Genomic DNA, 13,820 nt, shown 5'->3' on the forward strand with positions numbered 1-13,820 from the left:
GTTGAGGTTCAGACAGCTATTCTTCATCCAAGCTTCCAAATTATTCCTTCCTTCCTGGAAGCGGAGTCTGGAGTCTTTGGGTTTCTTCGTGAGTGTGAGGATGAGCTGGGTGTCATCGGCGTAGGATACAATGCTGAACCCGTGCTGTCTGACGATGGCGGCGAGGGGGGCCATTTAGATGTTGAAGAGCGTGGTGTTGAGCAATGATCCTTGGGGTACTCCGCAATTGATGTCAGTGGGTATGGAGTGTAAGGGAGGGAATCTGATCCTCTGGGTTCTACTAGCGAGAAAGGATTGGATCCAGTTGAGGGCGGTTCCTTGTATCCCTGCGTCTTGAAGTCTGGCTGCGAGTGTGCGGTGGGAGGCGGTGTCGAAAGCTGCAGAGAGATCTAGGAGGAGGAGGGCTGCGGTGTTACCCTTTTTTTCTAGTAGCATGCGGATGTCATCGGTGGCGGCGAGAAGGGCGGTCTCAGTGCTGTGGTTGCTGCTTAATCCAGACTGGGAGCCATCAAGGATGGAGTGCTCTTCGATGAAGGTCATCAGCTGAGCGTTCACGAGTCTCTCGGTGACCTTGGCCCTGAAAAAGGTAAGAGAGATGGGCCAGTAGTTTTTCAGGTCAGTTGGGTCGGCCGTGGACTAACCCCAGCCGCCACGCCCCGCGGTGGGCGTGTGCTGATGACGGCTGGGGTTCGTCACGGCCCGCCCTGTTCATTTGTTTACAGCACACGGGGGAAATTGCGGCCGAAGCGAAGGGGTTAACCTCTGCCAGTTTCCAGCTTTCTGGGTAGATGCCAGACATGAAGGGTGCATTGATGGTCAGTCTGAGTTCGGGTGCGATGGCGGCGGCGGGCCTGTGGAGTATGTGCGGTGAGCAGGGGTCCATTGGGGTGCATGAGTGGGATATCATGGAGGCCCTTATGAGGTTGGGGTGGGAGTCAAATGCTACAGAGAGGTCCAGGAGAACGAGGGCTTCTCTGTGTTCCCTTCAAAGCTAACCCATTCCTGGTTTGAAGCATGCATGATGCTTAAAGGACATCAGGCTTGCAGCCAGATCTTATGCATGCAAGTCAGCAATGCCGGTCACTTAGGAAAGCCAAGTTATAATACCATAGCGGGGACAAGTCATAATACCACAGTGTGCACGCTTTAACAAAAAAACTACCAACTGCAGGCAACCTAATTACAGAAAAAGGATAAAATGCTGCTCATCAAGGCTACGACGAGGGGTCAACTAGTAGATAAACAGATGTGCACCTGTTTATCACAGTTTTACAAAAAGATAGGCCTTTGCTTGAAACGCTAAATATAAAACTGGTAATTATTAACACCCTCAATTTATGTAAGATGCAAAAACGATTCAGAGGCGAACATCAAAAGGTGGCACTCAAATGATAGAATTAATTGGGGAGATGATCAAAAGAGAATAGATAAAAGTTTTTTTATTTGCAGTAGATTTCCAGTGTGTTTACATGGTGGGCAGGAAGACCCATACAAAAAAAAGATAGGGAAATCAAGGTATCCTTGTGACTGAATGTGTGCCCTTCTCCTCCAGCCTTCACCCACATAACCAGGCAGGTATGATGCTGGCCGGCTTGGCCTGCTTTCAAACGCGGTACTTTCTGAAGTTTTCAAAGATAAGGAAAAAATGTGCTTGGTTTCAAAAAAGTGCTTTTTTTTTATAATAAACTTACCAAGGCCCCAAAATTGAACTGGCAAAACGAAGATACAGGCAGGTGTGGCTGCAGGTTTATCAACTTTTGTTAAAATAACAAATCATTGTGTTGCATATTAACATAACCACGCCATTGGAGTTGCAGCAACTTGAAAACTAAAACATTAAAAAAAAGAAAAATAATAGGCAGCGTGTTTTCTAGGCCTGCAGTTTGGCCGGTTTCAAAAACCAGCCAATGAGGAGCGCGCAGACCCACGCTGCCCCGGCCCTAATCCCGGGCCAGCGGAGGGATAATTTGATTAAAGCGAGACCTGAATTTGTTTGGCTTGAGTTCGGGCTCATCCTCTCCTTAATAGAGTGCTGCCACCTCGGGCGGCTTGATGAAAATTTAAGTGACATAAATACCATGGGACTGCTTTGGGCAGATTAGTCACCGTGCTGACTTCAATGCCGGCCCGGCCGTCAGGCGCTGGCGTCCTTCCTTTCACAGGGCCTGCTAACAAGTGACAGGCGCGCCTTGAAGCCGGGCGCCCACGCTGCCACCGAGACCCCCACACTTAACCCGTCAGCCCGCCTCAATGGGCCCCGTTTGACAAGGTGTCCGCACCTTTTCCCACTGCGATGCCCGGACAAAGCTAAATATTGTTTGATTGCCTATCAATGGCCTGTTAAGCTGAGGCGATTTGGCAAATCCCGCGCGCTCCCAAGCTGATTAGAAGCATCACTCGCTAAGCCCCGGCGCTGGGCCTGGGTTCAAGATGCGGCAAGGACGGAAAGTCACGAGGCCTCCAGCCTTTAAACTAGAAAACCTCCGCCTCGCACCGCAAATGCCGCTGCGCGCAGCCGAGGCGCTGCTGCGTAAATTCAAGGTCACGCACCTTCAAAAGCATCCCCCGAACAGAGTTCAGACGCACAGCAAGGCTGAGAACGGATACGGCCACATATTTAAATGAGACAGAAGTTATTTCTAAGCGAGATGGATGGTACACACTTGAATTATATTTTGTGAAATGGACGTGCACATTCAAGCCAAGAAGAAAATGTTACTGACAAATGACTAGTCCACCAGGGCTACTGTAATTCTGCATATGGTAAACAGGTACGCAGGAAATTAAGAACGTTATAATAACTTGATTTTTCTGTAGCGCTACCATCACAGTTTCTAAAGTTTCTAAGCACTGTAAAACCTTCGTACAGCTAACTGCATCTGGAAGCAGTCATCTCAATCGCATTATGGTTTCAGTAGCAAACGAAAGAGAAGGATTCAAATTAACACCAATATCCTGGGGCTAACATTTAAACGTTTTAACTGCCTCCAGGCGTCTCCGTACGTGCCTGTGGAGACGAGAAAATACACTACTCCTAATGCGCATTAATGAAGGGATGACTGAAGTACGGATGTGAAGCCCCTCCAACATGGCGTAACCCATGCAACTATTCTCTATGCCATTTGCACCGGGGCGCACGTCTGTTTCACAGCCGCTCCGCAGAGGACGTCCGGCATGTTCTGCGAGTGGACAGAAGAGTAGATGACGTCATCGGTAGGGTGGGGTGGGGGTGTAGCTGCATCTTTGGAGCACGTTTCGGCCTAATACAAACCTGTAGCGCTCCAACCAAAGCGACACTGAACTGAGGTGCGCAAATACAGCAATTGTACTTGTAAATTTCAAAACTTTATTCACAGCAACAAGATTAGTGGAATTTTACAATTCCAATTTGTACATAGAATTGTGGAAAAACAGGCAGTGAGGCAGTTTTTACGGTTGTACATTTAAGGACAGTTGCCCTGAAAGAGGCGTTAACAAGATACGTTGGCATTGCAAAATGAAGTTTACACCCACAAAGTGTGTGGGCAAGGACAACGTTTGAAAATAGTTTCCAACCATGGAAAAAGTGTAAAATGACTCCAGTTAAAAACAAGAGCTAAAACATTTCCGGGGTTTCTGTGGGTGTAGGCGAAGTCGTTTCTAAACAGGGAAAATATGTTTCACGTGGAGGAAAACAAATATAATAAAGAAAAAATAGAAACGACCACATTTCCAAGTGATTGACTTATGCATATTTTCCAATGGGTGTATACATTTTCCCCAGCAGGGATACTCTAGAAATTTGGTTTTCAAGCCCTGCTAATTATTCTTTTTAGGCCTGGCCTAGATACTGTTTCAGACGTGTTTCCCTCCTGATGTACTGCAAAAAAATACATACATACATACATACATACATACATACATAGAGGGGCTTTTGGCCAGCCTGCTACATCCATTGGTATATTCAACTGTCCTTCACATTTTGCGCTCACCCACCAACGCATGGAGCAGTGGGTCCGACCAATTCAGCCATTGGCTCTCTTGCATTGAGAGTGACAGCATGGTGAGTGATCACACGTCCACCTGAGAAGAAGTGCACTTGAACCTCTACAGGGAGTCGCTGTGGAGCTGCTTGGTGCTCCATTCACAAATAACAGAATCAAGATAATACAATTTGAAGATGACACACAACTCTACTCTACAGTTAGCTCTTTTTCAAAGACAAAATCCCTCAAAAACACTGCTGGCATGTCATCCAGCACATCTCATCTAGGACCTAAAGTAATATAATCACATCACCTGGATAGAACTCCATTGGCTCCCCTGACTAGCTTGCACCATATTAAAACAAGCATTACAAATGCAATAGGTCTCGTCTTTCATTAAGTTAAAGCCATTTGCTTTGCTATACAATACAATTAGCAAAGCAAATGGCTTTAACTACATTAAAGGCGAGATCTATTGAATTTTCAATGCGCTTTTTCCTTTTGGTTTCAGTTCTAATCTTTTCTCTCACCTCGCTTCAGGTTTCATTGTTCTTATACAGCCTTGTATCTTTTTCAAATGGGTATCCACCCCCCCCCCCCATTGGGTACTGTCCACTCCCACTGACGTGTTGAATTATTTATTTAGGCATCCACGAGGTCACCCCGGGGTCAGTCCTCCTTTCAAACTCATTTTTCTTCTGCTCAGCGAGATGTCAGATATGCATTTTTATCGCCCCATCTCCTCTCACCCCTTTAAAAAAATCTTCCCTGACCAGACCCCACAAATGAGGTCTTGTGCCCAGTTCCCCTGAGCCCAACTTTCAACAGAAAACCCTACAGCAGGAACCCCAGCCATTGCTTGTCCCCCCCAACAGCAGACCAAGGGGAAGCCACAAGAGCGCCTAAGACGCAGAGTGGTAGCAAAGGAGGTGTGGGAAGACAAGAACAAAGGAGGGAGAAAATACGAGAAAGCGAGTACGAAGACAGATACAGTATAGAGGGAAGCTGGAGGGAGGAAAGGCAACAAGAAAAGAGAGTGGAGCAAGGGCTGGGAAAGATGAAGAAACAAGCATTTACAATGCAACGGTTTCGCCTTTGGAAAAGTTAGAGCTATTGGCATTGTAAATGACAAAATTTGTATTTATGTGTTGGTTTTGAAAACAGATAAATTAATGGCATTGTCATTTACATTGCCAATAGCTTAATCTCTCGCAAATGTGAGACCTATTGTACCCTACGGACGAGCTCAGCAGACAGCAATTACTACCACACACACACACCCAGAGCCACACACACCCAGAGCCACACACACACACACACACACACACACACACACAGAGCCAGCCACACACACCCAGAGACAGCCACACACAGACACCCAGAGCCAGCTACACACACACACCCAGAGCCAGCTACACACACACACCCAGAGCCAGCTACACACACACACCCAGAGCCACACACACACACACCCACACACACAGAGCCACACACACACACAGAGCCACACACACACACACCCAGGCCACACACACACACCCAGAGCCACACACACCCAGAGCCACACACACACACACCCAGAGCCACACACACACACACCCAGAGCCACACACACACACACCCAGAGCCACACACACACACACCCAGAGCCACACACACACACCCAGAGCCACACACACACACCCAGAGCCACACACACCCAGAGCCACACACACACACACCCAGAGCCACACACACACACCCAGAGCCACACACACACACCCAGAGCCACACACACACACCCAGAGCCACACACACACACCCAGAGCCACACACACACCCAGAGCCACACACACACACCCAGAGCCACACACACACCCAGAGCCACACACACACACCCACCCACACACCCAGAGCCACACACACCCACCCCAGCGACACACACCCACAGACACACCCACCTAGAGCCAGACACACCTACCCAGAGCCAGACACACCCACCCAGAGCCAGACACACACACCCAGAGCCACACACACACAGCCACACACACCCAGAGACAGCCACACACAGACACCCAGAGCCAGCCACACACAGACACCCAGAGCCACACACACACCCAGAGCCACACACACACACACCCAGAGCCACACACACACACCCAGAGCCACACACACACACCCCCCCAGAGCCACACACACACACCCAGAGCCACACACACACACACCCAGAGCCACACACACACACACACCCAGAGCCACACACACACACCCAGAGCCACACACACACACACACACCCAGAGCCACACACACACACACACACCCAGAGCCACACACACACACACACCCAGAGCCACACACACACACCCAGAGCCACACACACACAGAGCCACACACACACACACACCCAGAGCCACACACACACACACCCAGAGCCACACACACACACCCAGAGCCACACACACACACACCCAGAGCCACACACACACACACACACACACCCAGAGCCACACACACACACACACCCAGAGCCACATACACACACACACCCAGAGCCACACACACACACACCCAGAGCCACACACACACACACACACAGAGCGCCACACACACCCACCCAGAGCCACACACACCCACCCAGAGCCACACACACCCACCCCCAGCGACACACACCCACAGACACACCCACCCAGAGCCAGACACACCCACCCAGAGCCAGACACAACCACCCAGAGCCAGACACAACCACCCAGAGCCACACACACCCACCCAGAGCCACACACACCCACCCAGAGCCACACACACCCACCCAGAGCCACACACACCCACCCAGAGCCACACACACCCACCCAGAGCCACACACACACTCAGGAGAGCAAGCACAGCGAGGGGGCAAGGAAGCAAGCACAGCGAGGGGGCAGGGAAGCAAGCACAGCCAGGGGGTAGGGAAGCAAGCACAGCCAGGGGGTAGGGAAGCAAGCACAGCCAGGGGGTAGGGAAGCAAGCACAGCCAGGGGGTAGGGAAGCAAGCACAGCCAGGGGGTAGGGAAGCAAGTACAGCCAGGGGGTAGGGAAGCAAGCACAGCCAGGGGGCAGGGAAGCAAGCACGGGCAGGGAAGCAAGCACAGCCAGGGGGCAGGGAAGCAAGCACAGCCAGGGGGCAGGGAAGCAAGCACAGCCAGGGGGCAGGGAAGCAAGCACAGCCAGGGGGCAGGGAAGCAAGCACAGCCATGTTTCCAGTGCTTGGCTATTCTGAACAAACCATTGGTATCCGGCCTGCCACTCAAACGAAAACAACTCCCAGAATACCTTAAATAGCTAAATCGAAACATTATGTCCTGACTACACGAGAGAGGCTGCAATTGTAACTGCGAGGGACAAATACCACTGAACTGGGAAGAAGACGGCGTACAACTATAGTGGAGGAATAACAACCTCGTACACTACTGCATACCACTGTGCTTTGGACCCAGGAACACCACAGGCCCAGGTTTGGACGCACAGCGAGGGGGCAGGGAAGCAAGCACAGCGTACAGGTCCTCACAATGTGGTGTAAGGCAGACCTTTTGAAGTGTAGGGCAGATTACCACAGTAGAATGCCGAGCAGTCGCACAACGGAGACAGGGTACAGCCCCCTATACCATACCCTCAGCAAGAAGTGAGCATTAAAGCTTCTTCTGAGGGGGGTGGGGCACCGCCATGTTTGTTAAGTAGTTCTAACTGGTTTTATTTTCTGACAGATTTGCATGCGCATTCGAGGACACATTATCTACTATATGTAGAGTACATTGTCTCTACGCCAGGACGCTGAAAACGTTTACAATTCTATTCATGCCGATCCAAATTCAATTACAAGTAGACTACAGACATTTTATTACCGCCGTGTTCCATTTTGGGAAGGGGTGACGGCTCCAAATAATCTCTTTAACAATGACGGGTGCCGGCTAGAGCCAAACATGGAGGCCTTCTGTGAGTGGCCGCCTGCCCGCGCAGCTGTGTTTGCGCTTCATGGCTTCCCATTGAAAGGGCCCTCCGCCCACGGCAGGGGGGTCAACGGAACCCCCCCCAATCTGCCTCTCGCAGGGACCCGCAGTGATTTACACAGAGCCTCCAGTCAACACAGCCCAGGGCAGGCACGGGCCAGGGAGTGCTCATCAGGCCCAGTTGGTTTTCCTCCTCTTTAAGCAGTGAGTGTAAACCCTTAAGTAGTTTACTCGGAGCCACGCTCTGCACATAGACATGCTGCTGCTGCAGTACCTGGCCGAGCGCCGTGTGATGTCACCACCCCCCAGGACAGACGCCAGCCATCTCAATAGAAGACGGACTAATGCTCAAAGCCCTTACTTAGAATACAAGGCGGGCTGTGATCACCCAGCGTGGCCCTCTAGTCTTAAAATCTGCCTCGGAGCCATCAACTACCAACACCATAAAGTACTCCCCATGAGAGCAAGAAGTCCGAATGCGTCGTTTAATACAAACAATATGAATACACTTCCATTGGTGGGGTTTCAGTGTTCGGCCCGGTTACTGCAGCGAAAGGGGCACTGTCGGAGGTCATCACGCCGTGTGCACATTCCACGCTAACCCAGAGTCAGACACGTTTCAAATATGTAACATTACGGCCCTTGCCTCTAACAACACACAACTCCGCTGACCGCGCCAGCCAGCTGCCTTTTAGGCACGCCAAGGAAGGGTCAAAGGTCGGTGCTAGGAAAGTAATTCCTTCCAAGCTGAGCCGTACATCAAAGCAAGGCTCTGTGTGAACCGGCGGAGATAACTCTGATGTGTAAATATGCCGGGCACAGCGCGGCCCGCCCTTGGCTGGAAGGGGCTGAGGCCGCTCTTGCGCCGGCCCTCAATGTAGGAGGGGTTCAGGCCCCGAGTTTGGGCCGGGGGGAGGGGGGGCACGAGCTTGCTGCAGGATCAGTAATCCTCTGACACAGCGATCAGGCTGCATCGGGCATAAACACCTCTGTAATGACATACCAGCAATCTACCAGAAATACGATTTATTGTGAGATTTTGTATAGACATACACATACACAAACAAGGAAAGTGAAATCGCGCTGCCCACCCCTGAAAAGCACACATTGGAAATTACCAAAACATGGCGAGACAAAAAAAAAAAACTACCGCCCACCGCCGCAACGGCTTTCTAAAAGAGGCGGGATGCGGAAAAAAAAAACAAACGCTGGAACGCCCACGAATCTGGTCCGACAATTACGGACAGATCTCTCTTCCAATGGCTAGCCTCCATTTATGGAGCTAGCCAATGGAAGAGAGGCGGGACAAAGCCCCGTACTGGTAAACATAAGATTTCGCCTGCGCGAACACTACTGCGCAGTGCTACGCCAGGCGAAACCTAAAAAAGGAGATCCAGGAAAAGGAGTGAATAAAATGAGGGGGTGAGAAAGAATTATAAACAGAAATGTGAGTGGTAAAAACAGGGGGAGAGGGGATGTAAGAATAGGTGAGGTAAGGGGAGGGAGTGGAAGGTGGGGGTGGGGGTGGGAAGGGGAGGGAGGAGAGCGGGAAGAGTAGGGATGGACACAGTGTCCCGAAAAGAGGAAAGGGGGCACACACTACGGACATTGCACGTACAATGGAGGTGGGAGGGGGCCACAAAATGAAAGCCTGCAGAGGGGTGGAGATGCTGGTACCAGGAAGTAGAGGGGATGGTAGGGTGGGGTGACCGGAGGGTGCAAAAGCAGTGGGAAGAGGTATGGAATGAATGAGGAAGAAAGTGAGAAGAGGAGAAGAAAGTAATGCAAACTGAGATAGGTAGAAGAGCAGGGAGCACTACAGTAAAAGAAGATCGAAAGGATAACCTTTGGAGGCATTGGGAATTATTTATACTATTTCTGGTTTTAGCCAAATCAATTTAAAATTTGCGAGCGCTCGGCAACTCCACCCAAAATGACGTTAACAAAGAAGCATTGCCAAATTCAAAAGGACATATTAAAGTAATGAAAATCTGATATGTGCCACCGCGGGAACTGGAGGTGTGTACTCCAGCCTCCTGACCCTGAGAGGCCCATGCACAGACAGTTCTCGTGAAAGATAGCCGATGCATGTGCACATCTGCAACAAGCTCAGACCTGATCTTTTCCGATTTCATTCTGAAGACACAGCGTACTCCCTGATTGCAACACACAGATGCACATGCCACCCGGGCGCGGGACACGGAGCAGAGACAAACAGGCCACACGATACCCGGCGGCCGCACAGAGCCTCTAATCTGGTCTTCCAAGAAAGGCGTGTTGAAATATGTCCCGTCCTTCCGTGAAGGTAGCTGCATTCCTTACGTTGAATTCCCCAACCCCTAGTCACCCACAGACCCAAATCTGGTTCAATCACCTTGTTTCGGGAAGAATCTTCTCAGCAAACAACGGGTGACAAGCACCCAAGTCTTCGCATCGCCCCAAACAATCTATTTTAGAGACAGATTTTTTTTATTAAGGGGTTACACAGTTACGTCACCTAGGTAAAACATAGTTTGAGACTCCGCATCAATCATGTACAGCAATTTCACACAAGTTTCGTAAAACTGTTCGGCACTTCACCACATGCTTTCAAGTGCGGGCTTTCACCATTCTGTGGTTGATAAACTGCCACTGAGCTGGCTAGAGGAATTTCCGTTTGTGGTGTGCACTTGGTAAATAGTTATTATTGGAATCAATGTGCAAGCATGCATTTGTTCACCTTGGTAGGCGTAGCAGCAGGTATAACTTAGGGATGTCCAGCTATCATGGAGAATATTCGGTTTGACAGCACCTGGCATATTTCAAACCAGTAGCTGGGGGAGACGACACAATTAACGAAGATGACTCCAGCCCAGGCGCCTTCCAAACATTCACCTGTACGTGATTGGCATTTCTCAGTGATCAAGGGAGGCTGGCAAAAGCAAAGGCAAAGGCCCCATTCGGTTCAAATATCGGTGGTATTGTGAGCTGTGTTAAATTCCTTCAGGAGGCGAAAGCGGACTTCTTTGACCAATACAGGTGGAACTGCGTTTGTTTGTAAGCTATCTTCGGGGCTAGAACACCAGCAGTCACTCTCCTTACCCTCTTCTATGATGGGGGGCCAAATCCGGTGACTGGCCTGGTGGAGAATGCCGCCATTGTCAAACTGAAAGCACACTGAATAACGAGGCTTGGCCCGAGGGAGGTGGAAACAGGAGCACGCCGATGCGCATTTCAAACCAGCTTTTGGCATTGTGTGAAAAATATAGTGCGTAGCAGCTAACGAAGGAGAGTGTGTAACGCCGCAAGTGAAAGATCCAATCCCGGTGGGCGGAGCCAAAAGTGGATAGGGCGGTAACAAGGAAGGACTAAGAAGCCTCCTTTTCAATCATGAGCCAGCGTTTAGCATGGAGGAGGATGCCCGCGAATGGAAAAGATGGGCGGGGCTTCAAGTCCACCTGTGAAAGCTTTGGAATCCGTATTGATTCCAAGAAGCCCTCGCATGGCAAGAGCAGCACATGCGCGCTGCTAACGCCAGGTGAGACCTAGAAACAGCGGCATAGTTTACAAAGCCATCACGACCAGAATCTCTGCTTATCTTCCAGACCAGCTAACCTTCTCTGGTGCTTCTCGACAAACCCTCAGCCTGGATACTATAAAATGCAGACTAAAAGGTATAGACAAGAAAAAAGAAAAAGGTAGAAGTCCTTTTTAGTCTTTGCTACAGCCCCGTATCACGCAGGACTGCCCCAAAGCAGTACCATCCACGTAACCCAGCGACCTCTGCTTTCACTAGTTGGATTTATGCTGGTCTTTGGCATTGTACAGTGCTCCACTGCCTTTTGGCTAGGTTTGAGCTACAGAAATAGTGCATACATAGAGTGACCAGCTAGTGGGCCAATATTTTACTTTGTCAATGCAGTTTTCTTCCAATTCTTTATCCTTTTTGGTTTTTTTAATCACCAATGTGTGTTTCGACAGTGTCTTCAGGTTATAGTAACTCAAAGCCAACAGTATCTTTTAGTGTAAGTAAGCAATCACATTTTCCAGTGATGTGTGTTAAAACTAAAAAGGGTTTCTATACCTGTGTTAAGTATACATCCCTGCTAGGAAGTAGGCTGTAGTGTTCTATGAAAACTATGAACAAACATTATTTTTTGAAAGCGTATGGCCACCATGTTTAGGTGGTAAGAAATTTTCTTTTTTTTCCTTCTTTTTGTGGCAAATGCCTGCAAAAAAAATGTAAATACTGTACCAGCGCAGCAAGAAGAGACATATTCACTTCATCAATTTTCGTTCAAGTTTGTGTATGTTGTATATATAGAACGTTTTCTCGTGCAGATTAAAAATTCTTACCAGGTATACCTTGAGGGATTGATACCGTGATGGCAGCCTTAAAGGAGAACTGCAGTCATTACTTAAGTTGCAGTTTACCCCTTCCTGCTAGGATCACCAGGGTTATTGGTATGGAGATTCATTGACAGTCGCCCATTCCTTGCATTTTAGTCCGTGGAAAATATCTAACATGCCTTTATTCGCATTCACTAAAATTTGCTGCAACATTAATACAAGGTATTGATCTAATTTTTCCTAGAATATGTGCACAGTTATCAAAAACGAATTCTATAGTCACTTAGCTCCTTATTAAAGTATAGAATGTAAATAAATATCAGATATGTCTGGTAATATATGATTTGCAAGAACATTTTCACTTGCCTCTCCAGCTTTAGCTTTTGTGGTTCCCAAACAACAGAATCCAACATCGTGATCTTGAAACACGGAGGAATATTCATCCAGCTTTTCGAAGTCTACCACCTCTTGAACCTGACAGCACAAAACAGTGTGGATTAGTGTACATTACTGTGAAATGTATTTCATAAACTGGAGTACTACTTTAGGAGTCATTTAGATACTGGTGCAAAAACTGGGCACAGTAAACCCGATTACGCTGGGTTACTGGCAAATCAATTAAATTCAAAAGCTTTATTCGGCACAAGGCCATAAAAGCATAAATATCACACAAACAAGATTTTAAAATGAATAAAACATTACAGTGGAATTTCAAGCTATTCAAAATACAATTATCAAATCCCATCAGCAAAACAGAATAAATAAATACAGCATTAATCATTAATAGAGGTCACAGTTTTCCTGATTTTGAGTGCTTGACGAACATAACCTACTACTGATGCACAACAAAATTGAGACTAACAGTTGGAGGCGGATCAAAGAGACAGAAAAAGAGCTAAAACAAAAACTGCACAATAATGGACATTAAAAAAAAGTTTTTGTGCCTGATTTACCGTTGTGTGTCAAATATGGGGAATTAAGAGCACAAATGGTTTTTGCACCTTGTTTGGAATTGCTTCCTTTTTACCCTTGCCTATACCACCAGATTCAAGTGAACATCAGTTGTTACTTTGCAGGTTTCTACTTCAGCAGTCATGACCTGAAGGTAGTTCTATTGTGATGTTATGTTCTACATATTTGTACGGCACCCACATCACTTGAGAGGTTCTCCTAGTGCCTCAAGAGGGAGGAGGAGGCCTGCTGGTGCCCATTACAAAAGCCAGGTTTTCAGGTTCTTGCAAATCCAAAGATTGAGCTGGTGACACTGATTTACAGTGGAAGTTTGTTTCAAGCTTTAGGAGCCAGGTACGAGAAAGTGCACTCGCCGGGTCTGGCTCTTCGGATGTGGAGGAGATGGATGAGAAGGAGGCTGGAGGTTTCTGGTCGGGATGTACAAGCTGATGCATTGTTAAGGTAAGTGGGGCCTAGATTATGCAAGGTTTTGAGTGTTTGCATGAGGAGATTGAAGAGTGTGCGTTTCTGAACTGGCAGCTAATTGAGGTTTGAGATGAGTAGACATGTGGGTGTGGGGTGGAAGTTTGAGTGCAAGTCTGGCTGCAGCGTTTT

The 13,820-nt window shown here is 48.6% G+C and overlaps 1 protein-coding gene across 2 annotated transcripts in view; it reads right to left on the reverse strand.

Moving 5' to 3' along the window:
- Positions 1 to 13,820, reverse strand: part of HTATIP2 (HIV-1 Tat interactive protein 2) — a 181,597-nt gene that overhangs the window by 92,184 nt on the left and 75,593 nt on the right. For both annotated transcript variants that reach the window (XM_078684225.1, XM_078684224.1), the window contains exon 3: positions 12,621 to 12,728. In XM_078684225.1, coding sequence (XP_078540351.1) covers positions 12,621 to 12,728 — 108 coding nt within the window. The remainder of the gene's footprint in view (positions 1 to 12,620; positions 12,729 to 13,820) is intronic.

Source organism: Lissotriton helveticus, chromosome 3_2 (genome assembly GCF_964261635.1).
Source record: "Lissotriton helveticus chromosome 3_2, aLisHel1.1, whole genome shotgun sequence".
NCBI classification, from domain to species: Eukaryota; Metazoa; Chordata; class Amphibia; order Caudata; family Salamandridae; genus Lissotriton; species Lissotriton helveticus.